General features: G+C 52.7%; 9 protein-coding genes across 9 annotated transcripts; 4 read left to right on the top strand and 5 right to left on the bottom strand.

The window, feature by feature from the left end:
- Positions 1-15: 15 nt before the first annotated feature.
- K460DRAFT_281102 (palmitoyltransferase PFA5) lies at positions 16-1,254 on the top strand (the record flags this gene model as incomplete). Its single annotated transcript, XM_040928463.1, has 2 exons — positions 16-657; positions 721-1,254. The coding sequence occupies 2 exons, from the start codon at positions 16-18 to the stop codon at positions 1,252-1,254; spliced, it is 1,176 nt and encodes a 391-aa protein (XP_040791734.1).
- Positions 1,255-4,099: 2,845 nt separating this feature from the next.
- Positions 4,100-5,809, bottom strand: K460DRAFT_375866 (uncharacterized protein; the record flags this gene model as incomplete). Its single annotated transcript, XM_040934817.1, has 3 exons — positions 4,100-4,183; positions 4,378-5,163; positions 5,216-5,809. The coding sequence occupies 3 exons, from the start codon at positions 5,807-5,809 to the stop codon at positions 4,100-4,102; spliced, it is 1,464 nt and encodes a 487-aa protein (XP_040791733.1).
- A 3,370-nt stretch (positions 5,810-9,179) lies between these two features.
- On the top strand, positions 9,180-9,521 carry K460DRAFT_354050 (uncharacterized protein; the record flags this gene model as incomplete). The annotated part of the gene is made up of 1 exon (XM_040931758.1): positions 9,180-9,521. One exon carries the CDS (start codon positions 9,180-9,182, stop codon positions 9,519-9,521), a length of 342 nt encoding a protein of 113 aa, XP_040791732.1.
- Positions 9,522-10,452: 931 nt separating this feature from the next.
- Positions 10,453-11,442, top strand: K460DRAFT_86561 (uncharacterized protein). The gene has a single exon (XM_040938763.1). It carries the CDS (start codon positions 10,540-10,542, stop codon positions 11,302-11,304), a length of 765 nt encoding a protein of 254 aa, XP_040791731.1. The 5' UTR covers positions 10,453-10,539; the 3' UTR covers positions 11,305-11,442.
- Positions 11,202-13,439, bottom strand: K460DRAFT_365078 (uncharacterized protein). Its single transcript, XM_040933115.1, has one exon. The coding sequence runs from the start codon at positions 12,988-12,990 to the stop codon at positions 11,581-11,583; it is 1,410 nt and encodes a 469-aa protein (XP_040791730.1). The 5' UTR covers positions 12,991-13,439; the 3' UTR covers positions 11,202-11,580.
- Positions 13,440-13,703: 264 nt separating this feature from the next.
- Positions 13,704-15,952, bottom strand: K460DRAFT_365077 (Annexin). The gene is made up of 2 exons (XM_040933114.1): positions 15,720-15,952; positions 13,704-15,619 (listed from the first exon to the last, which is right to left on the bottom strand). The coding sequence occupies exons 1-2, from the start codon at positions 15,772-15,774 to the stop codon at positions 14,172-14,174; spliced, it is 1,503 nt and encodes a 500-aa protein (XP_040791729.1). The 5' UTR covers positions 15,775-15,952; the 3' UTR covers positions 13,704-14,171.
- A 1,602-nt stretch (positions 15,953-17,554) lies between these two features.
- K460DRAFT_394059 (uncharacterized protein) lies at positions 17,555-18,283 on the top strand (the record flags this gene model as incomplete). The annotated part of the gene is made up of 1 exon (XM_040935968.1): positions 17,555-18,283. One exon carries the CDS (start codon positions 17,555-17,557, stop codon positions 18,281-18,283), a length of 729 nt encoding a protein of 242 aa, XP_040791728.1.
- A 742-nt stretch (positions 18,284-19,025) lies between these two features.
- K460DRAFT_86613 (glycosyltransferase family 32 protein) lies at positions 19,026-20,824 on the bottom strand. The gene is made up of 2 exons (XM_040938764.1): positions 19,234-20,824; positions 19,026-19,091 (listed from the first exon to the last, which is right to left on the bottom strand). The coding sequence occupies exons 1-2, from the start codon at positions 20,360-20,362 to the stop codon at positions 19,042-19,044; spliced, it is 1,179 nt and encodes a 392-aa protein (XP_040791727.1). The 5' UTR covers positions 20,363-20,824; the 3' UTR covers positions 19,026-19,041.
- On the bottom strand, positions 20,800-21,782 carry K460DRAFT_86489 (uncharacterized protein). Its single transcript, XM_040938762.1, has 2 exons — positions 21,226-21,782; positions 20,800-21,174 (listed from the first exon to the last, which is right to left on the bottom strand). Exon 1 carries the CDS (start codon positions 21,630-21,632, stop codon positions 21,288-21,290), a length of 345 nt encoding a protein of 114 aa, XP_040791726.1. The 5' UTR covers positions 21,633-21,782; the 3' UTR covers positions 20,800-21,174; positions 21,226-21,287.
- Between the last annotated feature and the right edge of the window lie 274 nt (positions 21,783-22,056).

The raw sequence follows: 22,056 nt of genomic DNA, 5'->3' as shown, positions 1-22,056 counted from the left end.
CAATCTCCCTTCGCCATGGCGCCGCCGTCCGTAACGAGCTCGCAGAAGTCCAATGCGCACGGCAACAACGCGGCGCTCGAGCAGCGAATCGGTCTGGCGACATCCGTTATCATGCCCCTTCTCGAGCTGGGAGCGATGGGGTTCGTGTCCTGGGTCCTAGTCTTTTTGATAGGCGTGCAATATCTCATTGATCCCTCCGAAGATCTGCGCCTCGGCTTCAACGTCCAGCCACGACGGGGCACAGGCATCGCGCTCATCATCGTATACGCTATACTGCTTCTCCTGCTCCTCGTACCCTGGTTGCGCCTGCTCCAGGTAATATGGTCGAAACAGGATCTTGTCCCGCTTGGGGATCCTTCACGCGAGAAGATGGACATGAGTACAAAGGCGTTTGACAAGTACGACGCATTCATATGCGACTTTGAGGGCATGCCGTTGTGGTGCAATAAGTGCCACAATTTCAAGCCTGACAGGACACATCACTGTAAAGAGCTCGGACGTTGTGTGAGGAAAATGGACCATTATTGCCCTTGGGCAGGAGGCATTATAGCGGAATCTACGCATAAATTCTTCTTGCAGTTTGTATTTTTCGCTGCGCTATATACGGCATACGTATGGATCGTTGTTGCGGTCTTTTTTGGTGACCGTATATCTAAAGTGAGTTCAGCCTTTTTCAGATTATGATTACAACAGGCCACACCACGTACTGACTTTGCTTAGGTTGGGTCTCGGCCTGGAACATGGATCGGAGCACTCGCTGTTACGGCTGTCTTCTTCGTTTTCACCTTCACTATGACCGGAATGACCGGCTGGAATTTGATGATCAACTTCACGTCAGTCGAAGGCATCCAACGCGGTGGCATCCACAACATTGCTTTCCTCATTTCAAGATCATCCCGAGAGCCGATTTCACCTCCAACATCATCCCCCCGATCGAGAAAGGAACGCAAGAGTTCGGATTTCGAAGAAGATTGGCCTGTACTGTGCACCGTTCAGAGAGGTGCCGGGCGCACTTCTGTTGTCATGCAGACGAAGACGCTGGAGCATCCCTGGTATACAACTCTCATGACGGGCTGGAAGGACACCATGGGAAACAGCTTCATCGACTGGATTCTTCCGTTCAGACAGAGCCCATGCAAGCAACGGAGTCACAGAGGCGAGTTTGAATGGGGCGAGGTGGTGTATGATATGGCGAAAAAGTACGAAGCAGATAATCCGGGCACACGTTTGGCGCTTCTTGAAGGGGAAAGATGAGTATATTGCATCTCTAGCATCATTCTGGCGTTTGGAAAGATACCCACATGCGCATAATATTTAGCAACGCGAGCGCATAAATAGATTATTACCTACTCGACTTATCGCTTATTATCGATACAAGATCGCGACCCCTGCAAACGCAACGCGAGCGCTTCTACAAGACTTAGTGTGGATATATTTGCATCGTGCACAAAGTGGCCCATCACGCTCCGTTCCGTCCCGTCATGCAATGCAAGTCGCGAACCACACAATCCCAGTCCGCGCGTCTCTACCAAACCAAAGCTGGACCTCCAATCAACGGCCATCAGCTCAATCTCGGTACACCAGCGCGCCGTCGCCACACCGCCCCTCAACATCCTTATGCTCAACGGCCTAATGCACACCATAACCAGAATTTGCCGTAACAGACTTGGATAGGTTCTTCCACCTCGCCGGCTCAACAATGCAGGGCGTGAAATCGTGGGTTTGGGCAATACCGGTGTCGTGGTCGCTCCATGCGAGGATTGACATACTAGGTTCGCTCTCACCGTTGCTAGGAAGCTTCTTGTACTGGAAAGGATATTTGCCCGGGCTATTCTGCGAGTGTAGCGATTTCGAAAGGAGGATCGACTAGATTCAAGTCAACAAAACATTTCCAGGTCATTCCGTCACACTAACATCCCTAAGCTGCGTTGCGGAGGAACCCGCACTTGCTCAAACGCATATCACGGCGTACCCAGGTTCTTCCCATGACGCACACACTATTTGCAATCTTTGAAACAAGGTTCAAAGCCTCAGGCTAGAGTTTATGCAAGATTCCCGATGCTCGTCATCCCATCCGGTCGGGTCGGGGCGTTCCATGGTACTGTTTATGGAGCTCTCCCGTAGTCTAAACTTGCTCATGTACGTTAGTGCTGTTGAATGAATGTCCGCATCATCATCATTTCGTCTATCCACCGTATCCTCCGCAACCTCCAGTAGAGCACATATTTCCCCAAGGGCCTTAGCTCGTCCCGAGGACGCGGAGTCGATGCTCCCCGATTATGCGCGCATGTCCTTGCGGTTGTTCCTATAGATGCATCCTACCATTGCGTTTGGTTATTGTGCAAAGGACGAGGGTGAGGGCGAGTCGACCTATGACAAACACGTCACCCTTGGTACTCTGTACGGAAGCGCCTCCGTGACATGGTGAACTTGAATTTGAGATGTCAAAGGCCATATATTTGAGTAATGCATGGCTTCGCCCTAGTAAAATGACAGCACACAGCTAATCGATTCGTCCAAACCAAGCGACGAGGCCGTTGCCGTAATACCCGAACCTTGTTGAGATGAATAATCGGAAAAGGCACAAGTCATGACTGTGCATCATAATAATGCCCGCAACGGTACACTACGCCCTCGGCCCGCCCCCAAGTTCTCTCCCAATCCGGCCTGTCGGAATGAGGGCATTAATCTTTGACCTAACTGTGGATGACCATTGCTAGCTTCCCTTTCATAGCTGCTTCCCCAGCCCCTCTGGTTCACGCATGTCGATCAGGCGAGCACACGGCTAAGGGCGTACATCAGGGTTGTTGGGGGTTTTTTGGTACACTTCGGTCGGCGAAGTTTTGCGTCGCGGTACTATACCGCTTCTATGATTGGCAGCGAGCTTTGGGTGGGCTTTATAACTTTTCTTCTCGTTTATGAAATTATATCAAGGCTCGCAATGACCATGACCGTGTTTGTGCATTCCCTGTAAACCTTCAGGGTACGTATGCCCGTTAGGCGTCAGTCATGTTTTAGGTTCAAAACGCCGGATCGGGATCTAGGCAGCGGTGCGTTACCACTCGTTTGGGGTGTTTCTAAATAGTAGCAAGGTTCAATGTCCGTCATGGGCGCATGATCGGATGCACATTCACCAAAGTGTGATATGAAAATGCCGCTGTGGATCCATAGATCATGTTGTTGTGGACTTGGGAAAAATCAGTGACGGATTTGTGCTTGTGCTTTGTGGGTGTGGATTCGATAGTTTAGGGCCCGAGTCCAGGAACGGCGACGCATAGCGTCATGTACGTCTAGTACGTTTCAACCTTGCGGAGTAAGGCGAGCAACTTTCCCACAGGTTAGGTAATCGAGGAATCTTGTTGAGTGAGGGTGTAGTTAGATATACCGAATACTATTGTGTGTCTGAATCTAAAGTACGCGAGAGGCCTTGCTAGAGAAAGCCTCTCAAGCGACTATTCCATACCAGTAACGCTAAGCAATTAAAAATGATGCCCAAAGCAAAAGCCCAGAAAAATCAGTTGTGCATCCGTGGACGCTCGAATCTTTTAAACTCCTCGTGATCGTTATGCGTGTATGCTCCGCAAGGTGTTTGCCCAGGGGTATCGAGTTACAAGGAAAGCACCCGGTGAAAAACACCTGGTGGAAACGATGTTAACCCAACAGGCTCATGACAAGCCGTGTGAGCCTAGGCATCTAGGGAAATGTATTTTGTTAAGTCAAGTACACGGCAATGTACCCTAAATGCATGCAATAAAGTGGACCGATTGAACCGACAGCAAAGCGTCAGTAGACTAAGAAGTCCTGATGGCAAGTCGGTGACCGAAGTTCCAGAAAGGTCCGTTATCAAAAATGTAAAGCTGTGGTGTGGTGTTGTGGAGACTCTGGAATGGTTTCCCAGACGCAGGTGTCTCTTAGACTCCAGTTGACGTATGTTGTGTTGTAATCATGAGGATATCGACAATTGGAAAATACGGGTGTGGTGTTCAAGGGTCGCGTGCGGGGTGTTCTGATACAGTGGGTGACAATTTGCAATCACCACTTCAGTTCGGTGGTTCAAGCCGTAGAATCGAGATGTTCCAGGCTCGGCGCCAGAATCACGTTAGGTCTCTGGGTTATTGGCCTCGCGTTCACGCAGCTCCTTTTGTGGGGCTCGACGGCGGGCATTGATGAACCAGTTGGACACCTTTGGATTGTCAGCTAAATGTCCAGCAAGTTTTGTACGGAAATCAGCTCATGGTGCATGAGCCGGAGGCAGAATGACACTGGCAGATGAACGACAGCATACTGTAACTAAACAGTAGGTACATTGAACGGTGAAATTGGCAGATGTGGCAGGTGTGGCAGGTTCACATCGCGCCTGAAAAGAAAACGGCATACCTGATTTAAACTCAACCCGGTCCGGTCGCACAGCTCAAGCTTTTGATCTTCGGTGGGATACGGAGATGCTCGATTAGCGGCGAACCATTCCTTGAGTGTGTTCGTAGCGTCCTTTGGCAAGTTGCCCCGGCGCTTTCTGTTGTAGTTCTGATCTATGCCGACATGGGTTTGGAAGCGAAAGCTGTCCCCGTACACGTTATCGTGGCTTGGTTGAGGCGGGCCTGGGTAAGATGGTTGATTATAGTACGAGTCGTGCGATCTCTCGTATCCGTAGGCTCCGCCTTGCGGTTCCTGGTAGTAGCTGGGCCTATGATCGTACATTGCACCCTGTGGTACCATGGATTGAGGGTAGGTACTTTGGGCGATTGTGCTTTGGCGTGGGGTTTGCTGCGTATAGATTGTGCTGCCTTGAGAAACTGGCGGGGTTGACTGGTGACGAAATTGTGCACCTGATTGAATTGATCGGTGCGGGGGAGGCGGAAAAGAGTGACTCGGACGATGATGCACAGGCACTGGTCCTTGCGCTCCTCTGTGCTGCCCAAGTTGAGAAGAGCCGTAGTTGACAAGAGCAGGATCGATAGCACTACTCATACGCCGGGGATCGACAGGCGGTCGCTCGGCGGGGGGGCGTGCATAGATGTCTCCAAGTGTGTCGACGCGCCTGCGCTTCCCGTCGACCCACGCTACCTCGTCGAAATGCGGCTTCGCTTGTGGGGAGCCAGCAGCTGAGCTGTTGCGGCACGATGGCGTGTGAGGTGGGGTATTTGCTCTGGTAGTATTGAGAAACTACGAGGGTCAGCGAGGGGGTACCTATATTCGGCAGTTGTCAGATACATACCTCGGAAAATGAAGGTAGCTTCCCTGGGAAGTTCTGTTCACCGGGCTGAATGGGTGGAGAATGGCGCATATGATGGGTCTGTTCGTCGGTCAGAGTGTTGTTCAAGTAGGGCACCTTGCTATTGACTTCTCGGGCGCGGGGATATGCAGATTCGGGCTCGTCGTAGGCATTCCCCCTGGGACCTGGGCTCAGCGTGCGCGATTTCCTATTACGCAAACGTGGGCCAGGAGACATTCTCGATAATCCTGTTGAGCCTGGTCGTCTGATAGGAATGAGAGGAGAAGGGCGAAAATGCTCCGGTAAATGAGGAGGCCCTTCGCTATCCACAGCAGGGAGTTGGATGTAGTGCATTGAAGGTGCGTCTCTGTGGGCCTCGGAGCTGCTTCCGCTCATGGATGGCGGCTGCTCATAAAGTCCAAAGTGGGCGGGGGCAGGGAAATACTTGGGTTGGATCGGCGGGTGTAGAGGAGTAGGGTCGGGAGAGAAGGCGCATGGCGAAGAAGATGGGAAAGTAGTAGGAGGACATTCGTAGACATGACTTACCGCAGCAACCACGTTACCCAATGACCTCTCAGAGGATTGTAAGGCTGTCATTCTGTGTGAGTGCAATGGGTCGCAGTGGCGGTGCGGGATATCTTGAAGTGTGAGATATTCCATGAGTTGCAAGGAAGCGTCGTTTAAGTACTCTGGAGGCATTCTCTGGTTAGCAAATTCTATTCTTGTAATGTCTCCATGGTGAGTGGTAGTGCCTAAGCGTCCCAAAGTTCATGACAGGTGCGTTCCGCAGTTGGTTGGCAGGCGACATAAAAGCATTATTATCGAAAAGTCCGTCAGGGCTCTCAGCCGCAGGCGCGATTTTATCTACTGATGCAGGAGCCGGGGAATGACTAACCTAAGAATTATGTATGCCGAGGATGATGATGTAACAGGGAACCGTTTTGTGCAAAGCGTGGGAGGCCGAGCACTACAGCCGCTCAACCAAAGAAATATATCGCAGGCCTAGTGTCAATGATAAGGCGTGCTAATGCGGATAAGAGAATTATGATACAGAAGAATCATGTGTGTTGGACAATGTACAAGTTGTGTATGGCAGTATGTGAAGATGGAAAGATGGGCCGGCGCAAGCACTCAGCAGTTGGCAAAGCAGCAGCCCAGGTGGTGATGACGGGGTGTGAGGTGTTTAAGAAGCAGAGAAGCACCGTGAGCAAAGGAGGCGTTTCTGGGCAAACCAGAGCTGCAACGGGCCGTAGTTTCAACCATGCACGCGATCTTGCACACAGAAGATGTGCCAGGGGAATGCCAGTAGGGGCCAGTAGTAGAGGGGCAGACAGGCGCGTCTAGCACGACGGCTGCGCTTCTGACAGGTAGCGTCGAATTGTGGTCTATATTCTCCGAGCTTGCACAACGCGGGCTCTTGCTAGGAGGGCGCTGGTCGAGGCAACGGAGAGGGCTCCCACTCTGCTGCAGAATCGAGGCACGAGCCGGTAAAGCAGCTGGTGCGGCTGCAGGCCTTGCGCCAGACGCGCTATTACCTGACCGTCGCCGCAGTCTCCACTCCTTTGCTAGTAGACCAGTATCGATGCAGATCTTGGTGCTTCAGACTTGGCGCAGAAACGGACAGGGGGGGTATCATGTCTCCCGCCGGTTTCGTTTTGCATGCACCTCAGTGGTTGCCCCGTCGATTACCTCATCTGCACTCCCACACTGGAGGGTGCAGCAACCTGTCAAGGTTTCCATGACGGCGACAGTGGGCGATGGCCAAGCACTGCGTGGCATGGCAACCAACCAGCGTCTCAGGCCTCGCTCGTTACTACCAACTATATCTAGGGTAAATAAACTTTGGCGCATGCCAGCCTCACCTTGACCGGCCACGACGTGCCCCGACAAAACGGCTTTGATTCACTGTGCAGCGTAGATATGGAGGGTCTCTGGGGTGACGCGGATTAGGTGTGGGTGCTGGGTGCGTGGATGCGTGGATGCTGGATGGGACGGATATACACTGCGTCTACCAGGGACCGGTAACACGGTACCATGATAATTGCTTATATAGCGGGACCGCCCTATCCATTGGAGGAACATGTGCTCATTCTGGCGTGGGCAGCGAGAACGGAGGGGTGGGTGCAGCGTTTGCGACTGTACCCGATCTCACCTTGGACCAGCGCAGAGGGCAATCCGACGAGAGAGGCATGCTGTGCAAGTCGGAGCCATGCTGATGGCACGTCTGTGGCCCAGCACAAGGTACTATGTCCGGCAGACAGCTGCCGCAGGCCAGAACCGGGCTGGTGGCTGAAAGGGTGCGCAATTTGTGCGATGGAGCCTTTCCAGCATCCAGGAGCGGGAGCCCTTGGTGGTGTCGTGTCGAGACTGGAGATGGGCGCTAGGGGGAGCTGCAAAGGGGAGTTTCAGGAAAGAGAAGAGGCTTCAGACGGGGGTACAAGGAGAGCGATTTAAGACGACGACATGCTCGCTCGACTGCCCGCCGCCATATCGAGCGGGCGATGATGCATGGCGTACAAGGAGTCTCGACAACAGGGTGTGGTATCCGGGAGAAATTGGTTGACTCGCGTAGAGCTTCTTGTTCCCAGTAAGCAGAGGCCTGTGGGAGGAGGCCTGACGGGCAAGAATGGAGCAACTCGAGGCTTGTAGCGGCGGGTGGAGAGAGAGGGAGCCCCTTTTCGGGTGACAGCTGACATGACAGACGCGGCGGGCTGGTGGTGGTGGCAGTTTTGGGATGGGGGGGGGGAAGAAGAAGAAGGTGCGACGACGTCTGCGCAGCCATGATTGGCGCAGGGATGCTGGCACCTTCCCTGAAGCGGCCTCGCACCTGCCCGACATTGCTGATCCCATCCCGGGCGATCCAACCTTACACCAACCTAGATGGGTGGGTAGTTGTATGGGAATAGCTGGAGGGCCAACCTACCTAGGGACTACGAGAGCATCCAGACAGGCAGACAGACAGACAGCAGACAGCAGACAGCAGACAGCAACCCTCCAAGCCGTCCCTGTTCACCCGTTGAGACGCAGCGCCGAAGAAGACTCGCCAAACACACCAGCACTAGCATGACCAGACAGATGGCAATGTTGCTTCGGCGCCACAGTGGGATGCCAAACTCTATTCATCCATCCAGCCATCCATCCATCCATCCATCCAGCCGTGGCCCCAGTCTTTTTTCTTCTCACGTCCACGGCCTCTTGACCGCCCCCCAGATCGTATGTGTGTGTGTGTGTGTGTGTGTGTGTGTGTGCCCATATGCAAGCCCCGCCCGTCTCTCCCGGGATCATGGCCGCTGTCCAACATGAACACCTTTTGGCTCGGTATTGTGCTGTTATCGACCCCCAGGAACGGCTGCTGGTACAAACCCTCAATGTCCCTCGCACAAACTGCAATGCCACACCGCGCAGACGCAACGTGACGCGCCCTACCGTTGCACCGCACCTGTTGACCGCCTGACAGTTCCGTCATTCTCTTCTTCCCAAAAGGCCTCGCCGTTCGCCGTTCGCTGCGTTTTGCCAAGCCCTCGTCGCCCCAGCGTCCAGAGGCTGTCACTCTACTGTAGCGTCGCCATCGCGCCGCGACCATGGCCTAGCTGCAGAATCCGCTGCTTACCACTCTGGCCCAAGCAAGACTGGCAGTGCCGTAGACCGAAGCTCAGCTCCGTCGTCGCAGGCAGGCAGGCAGGCAGGCAGCAGTGTCGTCTGCAGCAAGAAACACACCTGATGTAGCTCCCTGCTGGAGATCATATGCACCGAGCAAGCCCTTGCATGGGCAGACCGCGCATTCCCGTGCGGTGAGCAGTTCATCTACGGTTGCAGTAATCCTGACCGGCTCTGTCACACCGACGGGTGAAGCCACAAACGCCATCTGCTCCCAGAGCAACCTCTGACCTGGTTTCGACGCACTGTCACACCCGCTCTCTCGACATCAGGGTTCACATAGCGTTTTCAACTCCCACCCGTCCGAACCATGACAGGCCAATTTGCCGTCTCTTGCCTTATCTCCGGACGTCGAGGCTGCCCACACAACGTGGTCCCTATATATGCCATACCCATCTTGTTTTGTGTGCGAGCAACACCGCGTGTTAGCCTCTTCCTGCAGTGCAGCCAGTCGTCGACTGCGCCGCCTGGGCGGAACCTCGGTCACCGCCTCGACTTCGAGCCACCATCGATTGGTCTTAGTCGGGTTGAACAAACAACCTCGGGAGAAAGGATTGGCGGACAGCAGCGAGACGAAAACGAACAAGACAACAAGGTGACATCTGTGGCACATGTTCAAGCCTCGCGCATTGCCATCGAAGCGGATCTGTGATCCGCTGCCGCGGGCTCTCGTTGCTCCAGATTGACCAACATACAGTACCAGGAAAATGTCTCGTGGAGGCACGTTCGGGCATGCAAAGATCTTGATGGGGACGAATCGCCTGCCTATTCAGTTGCACAGTGCAGGGGTCCTTGTAGCTATCAGAGGCCCCCAACAGATCTCTTCCGATCACCCAATGACCTTGCACCGTTGAGCTGCCCGTATGTCTATCTGATGCTACACGACAGCAACGCGACCCGGCGTCTGGAACAAGCAAGTCAATCTAGATAAAAGCGTCGCATCAACGGAATACACCGCTCGGTAACCACCGTCATTGATGGAGTCGTGCCCACGATCGCTCGTCTCGTATCCAGTCGAGGTCACCATTTGCGCCACAAACCACCTCGGTCAACCACCTACTGGACTGGGATAACATCGGTCTGGCCAATGGTAGCATTTAGTGCCGGCAATGCAGAATCGCAATCTTCCCCAGGTGCTAACGTGTGAGCGCTGCAATGCGTATCGTATCGTCCATCGGGTATCAAACTGCTGGCATCACGAAGACTTTCTAACATGTAGTGCTTATAATCTCACTTTGAACACTTATTATATTCGTTGGATTTTACTTATGTTGAACTTCATACACGACGTCTATAGTAATTCCGTACCAGCCGAGTTGGATAGCTTCTTCAGGCCCAACCCATCGTACTCAAACCGCACCTCGACTCGAACACTTTATCGGACGGAGCTATTGTGCTTGAGTGAGAGAAGTATAACTACTCGATTTTCAAGCGGCTGTTCATGTCCCACGTGCTCCGGGCGAACCCTTGATGTTCTACCGACCCTTAAAAATTAAACAATACTATACTCTAGAACCACGGTATTGCACAAACAACCCACAGTAATAGACACATAATATTTGAAGCTAAGACCCTTTCTCTATGTATACCATCTTTCCCTTCATATTCGCATTATAATACAAGACCTTAGATATTCTTTAACATCACCACATTCCCCCGACTCTATCAGCATGCCTCAAACACGAGCACAAGCAGCATCAGCTTCGGCCTGTGTCCGTCCTGCGCGGAGGCAGCATCGACGCTGCTTGAAAGAAGTTCGTATTCCTGCACCCAACCCGCATACCTCCCCATCCATCAACAAGGAAAAAGAAGAGCAAGAGAAAAGTGCAGCAAACACCTCCAGTCCACAGATTCCCAACATGAGAAAACGCAAGCTAGAGGACAACACAGGAAGAACCCAGCACAACCCTACTAAAACTACACCTGTTCAAGTGAGCGAGCAAGCGCATCTGCTGGCCTCGAGCAACACACCTTTAAAAAGTAATACCAACAACAATGCACCACTCCAACTTGCAGCGGTTAGAACAGTCTTCAACGCCGCATTACAAACCCCTGCTTCCCCTCCTACACTACAACACGCCGAAATCCTAAGCGCCCTACAATTTAGCATAGAAGACTATATTACCAACATGCACCATCCTGATTGGCAGCCAAGGCCAAACGCGCTTGCATATGCTCCCAATGTGGTATTCCAGGTGCTCACGGAACTGCATAGGATTGCGATACGCGCTGCTACTACTACTAGAGAGTGCGAGCAAGGAGTCGAGGGTGTGGAGCTGGGCGTGGAGGCGCTTGCGCATGCGCTGCTGTGGGGCGGGAGGATGCTTCGGGGTGCGGGGGAGCAGTGGGGGGAAGGGGGGACGGAGATGCACATGGCGGTTTATGGGTTTGTGGAGCAGGTGGTTGAAGTGGGTGAGAGCAGGAGAGGTAGATGATTGGGATGTGAATATGCTGGTTGAGAACTTGTACGAGTGAGTAGGGCTTCGAAATTTTATATCGTTCTCATTGTGTTTACAGATAGCCATCTTCCCTATGGTGATGGTACTGCTTTCCTTCCCCATAGCTCTTGCCTATTCTATGTAGACTGCCTAAGGTGGCCTGCAGTTCACACCGCAATAGAGATTTCCTCAGCCATCTAATCCCATATGTTTGCAACACCTTAATGTGTTTAGTTAGACCCCTCAATACGCACTGAGGGAACTGCCCCCTTCCTACGCGGGCCTCGCTGCAAACAACGAATGCTCTCGTACCCATACGTACACGCTGATCCTGTTGTCCTTGAACTTCGCCCAGAACGATTCTTCGACTGCAACATCGCTCTCCCCTTGAAAGACAAGGTCGAGGCGGCAAAGTTTCCCAAACTCAAGCTTATGGTTGACGATATCATCCGCGAGTTGGGAGGCCATCGGGTGGGTGAACAGAAGCTTCAACTCCTCGATGTTCGGGGGTAGTTTTCCCACCTTGGATTGCGAAGACCATTGCGAGGGTAGAGTCAGCTTGCGGAGCTGAGTGAATCTCCAAAAACAGAGGTCTTGGTCAATGTACCTGAAGATATCCATCTTGGCGTAGTCGGTAGGCACAAGAGCCAGTGTTTCCAATGTAGACGCTGACGCTTCCATGGTCTTGAGTAAGTTGGAGAAATGCCAGAATCTCACATTCGGGTGTATACCCCCTTTCTCGTCAGGAAGAGGCTCGAACCGTATCTTGATATGCTTTAATAATGATCCCGAACGGAGATATAGTCCTAGCTCGGCCAACGACCAGTCATTGAAGCCATGGGTGAGGCAGATTTCTAGACGCGTTGGGAATGGTCCACAGGCAATTGCTGACTGCGAGGAGAGCTTGATACACTGCAAGCCATAGAACTGCCAAAAGGGCCGCGAGAGGTATCCGCTCACCAGATCGAGCATTTTGAGCTTGAAATGCTGGCTCACCGTTGAGTCTAGATCTTCATCCTTTGAGAGCCCAAACAAATTGTTTGGGAATCCGTCGTTTCTCCCCTCCGCTATGCGGCATGGCGGTCGGACCCGCTTGATGTCATTCGAGAAAGGACTTCCTAAACCCCAACGCCTTATTTGAGCTATCACTGGTTCTGTGACCGGCTTGACGTAGCATGAAAGTGAAAGATGCTCCAGGTTTGGTAGAATCGTAAGGAGGCCACCGTAGAAGGGTGCCGTGTACCACTTCTGAATCTTTTGAATCCATTCAGGATTGGACAGTTCTGTCACACCATGCTTGCTGAGCTGATGGATCAGCTTCGCTTGGATGTCGTGATAGTCTGGGCACCAAGGACTATCTTCAGAGTCGTCCCAAAAATGGCGGTGCTCTTCTGTGACCTTGAGAGATGATTCCGGGCCGAAGGGCATAGAGCAGTCGACGACAGCGATTGAAAGCGAGTGAGTCTTCTGCATGAGCTGCGGGCGGGCGAATAGGGTGCGCAGCAGCAGCATCAAGCGGTAGCCTTCGTCTGGCTTGAGAATCTCAGGCGCGTAGTAGAGCTGATCTTGAGCGACGGCAGCCTGCGATTTGTTGACACAACTGAGCGCAGCAAGGTCCTTGGACGAGAGGTAGAAAGCAACCTGGCGCTTGAGTTCGCTGGGAAGGTCGTCATAGTTGCTCATCGTGGTCCTTCTGTTGGTCTGAGAGAGACTTTTCCCAAAGTTGGAGTGGAGAGTATCGAGAACTGTACACGTCGATATGCCGCAATGCCAAGACACTTCCTAGTAAGTTCAGAGTGAAAGAGGATTTACAAAGTGCCTAGGCCCTAGTTGAGCTATCACCGGTTCTGTGAAAGTGCAGGTGAGATCTTTTTAAGAGGATTTTCAAAGCGCCTACCAAACGTATCTCTAAAAAGAATGCGCGCCCGAGGCAATAGATGCTAAGACAATTGCATCTTCCTACTCTATGCCGACACAAATCGTAGAGAAGAACAACTAACTATGGACAGGTGAAGCTAGCCAAATTTGGCCTATCAGACTTCATCACCCCGCGTACCGAGAACTTACAGTGTTGCATATCATTATGATGTACGGTACAATCTTCTGTCGTCTGTTGGACTGCGCGGGTAAATAGTCGGAGCAGGAGGAGATGAAGGATGAGCCGAAGACGAGCCGGGTGGATATCTTGGGAGGCCTAAAGACCCACCACGACCCCGTGAATCAGACGAGTTTTTTTAATCTTGGGTGGAACGATGTGATCGAGAGCGTTAGTAGGTCTAGAACAAAAGGCCCGCCAACGTACTCTCTCTGAGCACGCGGCGTGTTTCTCGGGGCAATGAGATGTGGATCGAGATGAGCATTAGCGCATACAATGAAAGAAATGTAAATATACAGGTTCTCATGGAGATTCAGCTTCACGTATATTCATGATTAGACGAATATGCGTGCTAAAGTACTAATCGTGGCTGTGAGGAAGACGCCTAGATGCACAGTGTTCTGGCTTCAGAATAGGCTCCAAACATCAACTAGGCGATATACACATCCTATCCCTTAGAGACTGTCGCACTCGTGGTACTAGAAACATAGTTCGTAGGTTCGCTTTCTGCTGCGCGGGTAGGTACTGTTGTGAGTAATGGAAGACTTTGACAATAACGTATGAATTAGTCATATAATAGGCTTACATCACTCCACCAAAAGTATTTAGTTTAACAATCTAGACGAACTCTCTCCACTCCGTATGTAGAGACCCATGCATTCTCCAACCCCAAGGAACAACCCAGGTATCGTAGTATGAAATATGGAAAAGTCCTGATATCATAAACACACAGCCTAGTAGCCATAACCGTACACATCGCTCAGTAATCTTAAGGCTTCACGCAAGCGACCATGAGCCTCTCATAGTCACCACGGGTCTCTCCTTCTATTCTCTTAACGAGGTCTTTCTTAACAACCCGTTTGAACTCGGCGTTGACAGCGTTCATGAAGTTGCGGTCCCAGTGGCAGCGAACCACACGCTGTACGAGCAACACATCCTTGGTGCCCATTCCAGCCATGGCCTCTTCCAGACGGACAGCCTCAGCCTCGGCACGGTTCTTGCCTCGGTGCACAAGCAGGCAGAGTGCGTCCTCCATGTGGCCCGAAAAGCTAGACTTGAGAACACTGTCGAGAGGCTTGCGGAAGCGCTGCTCGTAGGATTGAGCGATGGCGCGCAGTTGAGCATCGTTCTTGCTGGTGAGGAGCTGGCAGACCTGTGCTGTATTTTTGCCAACAAATCCACCTATACTATTCTGGAGCTCAGTGACAGCTTGCTCAATCTCCTGGGGGATGACAGGATGTGAGTCTTCGTTGCGTCGAGCGGCAGTGATCATCATGTACATCTGCTCTGTCCCAGCGCTGAGATCACCTCGAAGGTCGTTTTCGAGGGTCCGCTTGAACAGGTGCTGGTACCTCGCCTTGATGGCGTTGATGTCGGCATTGCTTCGGCCAATCAGGATATCATCTAGCATGACCTCCTTTGTACCCATACCCTTCATTGCTTCCATTAGGTTGTAGCAGTCGGAATCCAGAGGTCCTCGAGCAATCTCGACCAAGCCCCTCTCAAAGTATCCACTGGTTTCCTTCTCGAGATCTTTTACCAAGCTCTTCATTAGTCGCTGATCGTACTGTGTACGAATAGTGTTTATCTGTATAGCATCCTTCTTTGCCAATGTTGCGATGAGGGCCTTCTCGTCGGTGCCGAACCCCTTCATGGCTTTGTGAAGAGCCTCAACATCTCTGCTTACGTCGATGTTGGCAACCTGCTGGGGACCATAGCCGGGTGATGGCTGCGTCGGCGGGCCTCCGTAACCAGCTTGTTGAGGTGGAGGCTGGTACTGTCCAGGCGGGGGCGCACCATACTGGCCCTGTGGTGGAGGGGCACCATACTGTCCTTGCGGCGGAGGAGCGCCGTATTGTCCTTGAGGTGGAGGAGCGCCGTATTGTCCTTGTGGAGGCGGAGCCCCATATTGGCCTGGGGGCGGGGCTCCGTACTGGCCTGGGGGCGGTGCGCCATACTGGCCTGGAGGAGGTGCGCCATATTGCCCCTGAGGAGCGCCATAGCCTTGCTGGGGAGGAGGCGCCCCGTACTGGCCTTGAGGAGGAGCACCGTACTGATTTGGTGGGGGCGCGCCATACTGTCCTCCTTGTGGCGGCTGGCCCCAGCCTTGCTGTGCCGGATAGCCGCCCTGCGGTGGGGGATACTGTTGGTTCTGCATTGGTTGTTGATAGTAGCCTTGCTGTGGGGGTTGCTGTCCGTATCCTTGGGGCGGGGCTTCTGGAAGGTATTAGTAGCCGCTCAGTTCCAGTTGCCAAGTGATGGCTGGATGAAGTATGCTGATCATGGGGCTGTGCGGATCAAAGAGCTAACAACTTACGGCCTTGGTATGGAGGTTGCTGGTAGCCGCCTGGTTGGTTATAATTGTGCGACATGGAGCCTGTATGTTAGTTCCTTCCTTACAACGGACTAGGATGTTGGCTGGTGTGCTCTGGTGAGATTGCGTCGGCGTGCGCGCGTTTCAGGCAACTGCTGTCGAAATATGTGTGGAGAAGACGAAGAAGAAGATACAGTCGCCTTGCAACAAAGAGACTTAAAAGGTTGGTACAAGCGAACGATGAATGATGGCTGAGCTCGTGAGGCGCAGAGTCAGCAACACAGCCCCGCGCTTGGTGGGGCAGTTGTAGTAAGATGACGAATAGCGCTATGAGAAAGCCACTGCTGGTAGTTTGCCGCCGATTCTCGACACAGCCAGATACTTGTGATCGACAGTTTGAGTAGCTCTGCCCTATATTTGCAAGGGTCGTGGTCTGCCATTTGCAAGGTTGTGCTAAGGCAGCGACTCTTGAGTTGCGCCTGATGTGGCAGTGTTTCCACTGTGGCGTATCCTTGGCACAACTGTGTTCGTGAAATGTGCGGAAGACACAGTGTCATTAACAAGAAATATTTGCACCAAAGGCCTTACACAGAATGGGTCCAGTTTTGGGGCATAAGTCGTGATCGACAGCTGGTATCGTTCATTAACTTCATGCTCAAAGAATCAACATGAAAACTCACTGAGGGTTGTCACGGTGTACTAAACGTACACTATCATTAGCAGTAGGTACCTTACCTACCGTAGAACTGCTCCAGAACATATAACTTAACCCGTCATACCCGGCGTAGTTTTCCCTTCTCTATTTCTATACGGATTATCTATTTTTGCAAAGTCTCTATGAACTCACTTGGTCCAGCAACTTTCTCATTTCCTTTCGTCGGATCCTTTCTAGGGCCCTTACCTAACTGACTTGAGAAGATAAGAAGCTTCGTAAATTTGCTGCTGTCATTTTCGTTTCAGCGACAGGAACTGGGCTAGGTTCGCTGTTGGTTGGTGCATACATACATCACCAACGGCTGCACCTATTACACGAAATCGCGCTGGTTTATATAACACCGATTCTCTAGAAAAAGTTCGATGCGCAGCAAGGCTCCGTTCAGACTGTACAACATATTCTGCAACTACTACAGCGATTCAGCCTAGCTTCAAACACAGCAAGAGATTCCGGGACGATCGGCAACCCTCCATGTCTTATCCACCAACAACATCTCCTCTCCGCACACCCATCGGTCTGCACTAAGCCAGGAACCCTAACATCAACTACTTCCAAGAAAGCCCACCGGTCTGCCCTTTCGCCAAGACATTGACATCATAGGCGTTCTCCACACAATTGCCCCTCACGTTTGCGTCGCTCGCTCCATCAATCGCGCATGACTAGGGCGCCGTGATATCCGACTACAACGAGATGGAATACTGATTGGCGAACATGATCGTTCGCCCAGGCCATGGTGCACTAGCAGGGCCTAGTACCGCCATTTGCACCGTTCTAGTTTCCGGTCAACACCGACCGGTGCGCGTATTGTGGCGCATATATATCGCTACGCCTAGACATTTACTAGCAGTCCTGAGTGATCACAGACTTATATATCAGAGTGGTACAGCCTAGACTTGTTCAATATATTACTTCACTACTTACCTTCTCTGAATATCAGGGTTCCCGTTATCGACCAAATCCTGCGGGAAATTTGCATACATCGACAGCCGCATACGACATACGGCTCGGCGCGCACCAAATCGGGAAAACAGGGCAACGTCAACTACAGGTTTCAGTGTAAAAGGGCGCCCGCATCGCATATCTACGAAAGACTGTCACAACAGGAGGTGATACCGCGTTCAAGATGTCGTCCTACCCTCAATACAAACCACAACCACCTGCGCCGTACCCAACGACGCCTGGTCCCACACAAGCGCAGCCTCAACAACCACCATTCTACCCACCAACACCGCAGCAACATCAACAGCAGCAGCACGCGCTCTACTCGTCCACACCACCCACCTTCTCCCAGCCCTTCTATTCTTCATCGCCATCATCCCTACCAAACGCAGCCATGGGGATAAACCCCATCATCCCCCAGCAAAAAGCCCGCCGCTCTTCATCAACATCATCAACCTCCTACCCATCCCAACCATGGCCGGGCAAAATGCAGCCAATCCCCATCCCAATGCGCCAGCCAAATCCCTCAGACTACTACTACCAACAACAACGAACGCCGCCTTCCTCTTGGCCCCCGCAACAGCAACAGCAAGGCTACGGCTACGCACCACAGCCACAGACAGCGCCATTTCCCATCTACGCGCAACGCCCCGCGTCCATGCAGTCTACGCATAGCGGTAGTTACCATAGCCAACAGCACATGCACGACACGCCTGTCTACGCCAATGGAGAAGAGAAATACGAATCAAAGTATGGGCCGATTGATGAGGATACGGAGCGCGAGTATGAACGGCGGTATGCCAAGGAGAAGAGGGCACAGAGAGCGCTGGAGAATAGACCGACTCTGGGGGGCAGCTTGTTGAGTATGGTGGGGAAAGTTGGGCGGGCGATTGGTGGGTCGGATAAACGCTAGGGATATGCGTGAGAGTCAAGTTTCCTTGTGGAGAGTACGATATTTTGTATGTATATCGGCGCTGGTCGCCTAGTGGGCGCTTTAGGTGTTGAATTGGCGCTTGGAGTAAGATACCCTGATGAATCTCGTTATTAGTCTGATACACACATATATTTGCGTTCTAAGACTTTGCTTATTCGGAATGTGAATTGGTTTTAATGTTCAAGGGGCAACGCCTTTTGCGTGGTAGTGTACATGGTGCGAAATGCCTCCGCGCTGTACTTTCGTGTATCTATTACTCTTACAGGTAAGGAAATATATGCCGCCAGATCGCCGAAAATGCCGAAGAACTGATGTGCGCCAAACGAAGATGTATCCGATCCAGACTCGAACTTCAGCGCTTGAAGTTTGAGTTCAACCTGCCTGCCGTAGGAATGTACGCTGTACCCATAGTCAGACTTTTGGTCTCACATTTTGCCTCCTTGCCAAAGTGCTGCCTGCGGCATTCTGGGTTGGTGCGGGGCGCGCTGGTGTGGTGTTGGTGCTCCATCGATGTTTGTCGACGAGAGACCTGTTTGCCACTGCAACGTCGTCCAACATGTGAGCAACCGAGCCGACATGCCCCCTCACTGCATTCTTCATGTGTCCAACCACCGCGACTTCGGTACCCAATCAGCAACTTCCATCTCTTGTATGCCCCATTTATCCCGCGTATGCGTCTCACACATTCGAGTTGTGAATATGTAGGAAAGCGGTTCGTCGATTCGTCTCGTCTGCACTCAAGCAAAGATCTCGCCAACATGGCGTTCGTTCTCGGGCTTCCAGGTGCCTGTTGCTAGTCAGTATTGGTGAAACCATGGACTCGAAGCGGGTGCAATGCAGGGAGGAGTGAGGTTGTGTGCTGTGCAGGTGCCGCGTGACACGACCCTAGCAATGCAGGGACCCGATGAAAGAGGGAGCTTTTTGCATACCTTCAAAGTTGTGCTTGACAAAAGCCATGGGATCGTCCTCGCCGCCCGCACCCATAGTCTTGATACCAGGACTGAAACTCGTAATGGGCAGAACGATGACATCGCCAACCTTCTTCGGCGCCTTCATGCCCGTGAAATTCTCCCAGGTAATATTGCCCTTGCTTGTGCTCATGTCGAAGTAGTCGGGGTTGTTGAAGAAGGAGAAGATGCTATCCGTCCAGACGGCAGGACCCGTGAACTCGATGATGCCCTTGTTGTCCTTGGTGAGGGTACCGGCGTTCTTGCGCTTCAGCGTCTCTTGGGTGATGTTTGCTACGACATCGACGAGGATGGGATGACCGGGTTTTGACTGAATTGTCCATTGGCAAAACTGGATGCGGCGAGAGTACCACTGGGCCCAATCTGGGCGATCCGGGTCAGCCTCGATGCCAATGACCATGCCATAAGAATTTGCGGGCACGTCATGGGGGATCCAATCTGCCGCGCTCTTTAGGGCTGACGTGTCGATGTCGGAATAGATACCGCCGCGGGCGAGCAGGATGAGGTAGCGGAAGAAGTCGGCTTTGAGTACGGGGAGCGGTAGAGCGTTGTATGCATCTAGGACTTCGGGCACAGAGGCGTAGAGATGCCTGATCAAGTGCACAGCGACATTGTCGGTAATGACCTCGTGTACAAAGGACGGGTGGTGGATGGACCAGCTGGCCTCTGGCTCGCGGAACATCTCCTCAAATTCGCCCTGTGCTGGTGTGTTTTTCCACGTCTGCCAAATGTATGCGGGTGTTTTCCCGTCTACGTCGTAGGGGAACTGGTATTCTAGCTGGTCCTTGAGCGGCCGTTGCCTCAGCTCGTCGGCGCTGAATTGCGTCTGCGACTTGGGCTTTCTTGACGGGGCCTCGGGCATGTTGAAGGCCAAATTCGTCTTGTCCGTCTGCTTTGCCTTGTCTTTGGCGGCTTCTGGAGCGGCTTTTGGTGTTTTTGGCGTCTTTGGGTTCACCCAGGTGCTCGGGCGGGGCAGGTCCTTTGCATTGCGGAAGGTGGGCGTGGTGCTGCTCGAATGATGCGACTTGAAGATGAAGAAGAGGGTGAGGCATGCGAGCGACAGCACCAGGGCTTTCTTGAAGGTGAGCATCGTGGGCGGGCGCGGGCCAGGTGGCGGCGCAGAGAGAAGTTGAGGAAGACGGTGGACGGCGGCGGCGACGACTCGAGGGTACAGAGGGAACACGACTTTGGGGCGTGGAGAGACAATATATCACGACAGACGCCCTTGCCGGCTGTCAGGGTGCAGAGTCGTATTCGCTGGTTTCGGGGAAAATGTTGACCTTATCTCTTCACCCTTGGAGCTAGACGCTAACTGTTTCAGGCGATGGAGAGGTGCAAGGTCGGAGATGGAGGTCAAGGTGGAGATTTGGGCGTGGCAGGCAGTGGGTACTTAGTTGTAAAATAAAGACACGATAGCTACAGCAGAAACGAAGGACGAGGAGGAAGAATAGATAGACAAGCGCCTGCTGCGCAAACGAGTAGAGGCAATGCAATAATGCCTGGCTGGGCACTGCAGGCGTTGCGCGTCTTTTTTGAGAGGAGGCACCTCTTGCAGCGCAGGGATGGCCGGGTTTCAAAAGCTGGGTCGCGCTACACTTCTAGCGTGCCTGTCCTGTGAAGGTGGCACAGAGCCACACCCACTTGACTCCAGCTATCCATCCGAACGACAGCCTTGACACTTTTGCCTGCCTTCCTCTTCCTTACTACGCCCGTCGATCGCGCTCTCTCTCTGTCCACGCCGTTGTCGTAGCACCGGGTGGAGCCTCCAAAGCACAACACGTCGTTGTATACGCCATCTCAGCGCTCATCATCATCCATAATCCTCAGCCGCTAGCTAGAGGGGCCGCTGTGCAGAGCCGCTAGGAATCCATGGCAACGAACGCCACCGACCGATACAGAGATCTTCCAGGGCTAGAGGTCAGTCAGCAGTCAGCTAATCCGGGGCTTACTCACCGTTTGGCTCTTTTCTTTGACCCTTTCAACTTTTTCATCTTGTAACAAAGAAAAGCCTTGCCTCACTTGTTATACCCGACGCCTCCCTCGCCGACTGTAAACCGCCGGACATGGCCTACCGTACCAGCAACGTCGCCGCGCGGCTCGGGCTCGGAAGGCTGAAGTTGAAACGGCGTTCCCTGCTGGTTGCGGCGTAGTCTACCCGGCCACATGTCGCAATTTTTAGCACTATTCGCAGTTTTTTTGCTTCCGAATACGCCAGTGCTTTTCGCCCGTCGGTTGGCTGCTGAACTGCGTAGCTGCATACCAAAATATTCACGGATGTAGCCGTACACGAAAGCTGATACGAGTTGCGATGGCAACATCCCCACGCCCTCGACGATCCAACCAGACTCTTTCCACATCATGGGAATATGCAGCTTCAGGAGCAAGTACAGCCATTTGCTTATCACGATAAACACCCATCTAGAAGGTTAGAATAGACGGCTGCAAATTGCTGCAGTAGATGCACTTGCAATCTATCACGCTGCAGTCATCTCGGACTCTCACAGGTACAGCCTGCGGGGTGCGCAGCGTTATCTGGCAAAACACCTCCTTCTTTTGGCAGGCGGACCGCCGGCTGTACGTCCACTATCTTGACGGCCGGTGGCTTGCATGAGAACGTATCACGAAGTAGTCGGATGTTTAGTACGCCAGTTACATCTCCACTACTGCACTAGCTTGGATGCTCTCAGCATTACTTGTACTTTCAAGAGTCTACGTCGCTTCTGCCGCGTGCACATGCTGCCACATACCATCTCTCCCCTCTCCAACGTCAGCGTCACAGCCCAG

The sequence above is a fragment of the Cucurbitaria berberidis genome (assembly GCF_010015615.1).
Source record: "Cucurbitaria berberidis CBS 394.84 unplaced genomic scaffold K460scaffold_2, whole genome shotgun sequence".
NCBI lineage: Eukaryota > Fungi > Ascomycota > Dothideomycetes > Pleosporales > Cucurbitariaceae > Cucurbitaria > Cucurbitaria berberidis.
Note: the sequence above shows the minus strand (reverse complement) of the source record. Positions and strands in the feature narration are given on the sequence as shown.

Bases quoted from the DNA above. Each gene is read 5' to 3' on its own strand.
- K460DRAFT_365077 (XM_040933114.1), bottom strand. From the start codon at position 15,774: ATGTCGCACAATTATAACCAACCAGGCGGCTACCAGCAACCTCCATAC. The intron at 15,620-15,719 runs GTAAGTTGTTAG...AATACCTTCCAG, and splicing joins GCAACCTCCATACCAAGGCC to AAGCCCCGCCCCAAGGATAC.
- K460DRAFT_86613 (XM_040938764.1), bottom strand. From the start codon at position 20,362: ATGCTCACCTTCAAGAAAGCCCTGGTGCTGTCGCTCGCATGCCTCACC. The intron at 19,092-19,233 runs GTATGCAAAAAG...GACTAGCAACAG, and splicing joins TGTCAAGCACAACTTTGAAG to GCACCTGGAAGCCCGAGAAC.
- K460DRAFT_365078 (XM_040933115.1), bottom strand. From the start codon at position 12,990: ATGAGCAACTATGACGACCTTCCCAGCGAACTCAAGCGCCAGGTTGCT.
- K460DRAFT_86489 (XM_040938762.1), bottom strand. From the start codon at position 21,632: ATGATGTGGAAAGAGTCTGGTTGGATCGTCGAGGGCGTGGGGATGTTG.
- K460DRAFT_86561 (XM_040938763.1), top strand. From the start codon at position 10,540: ATGCCTCAAACACGAGCACAAGCAGCATCAGCTTCGGCCTGTGTCCGT.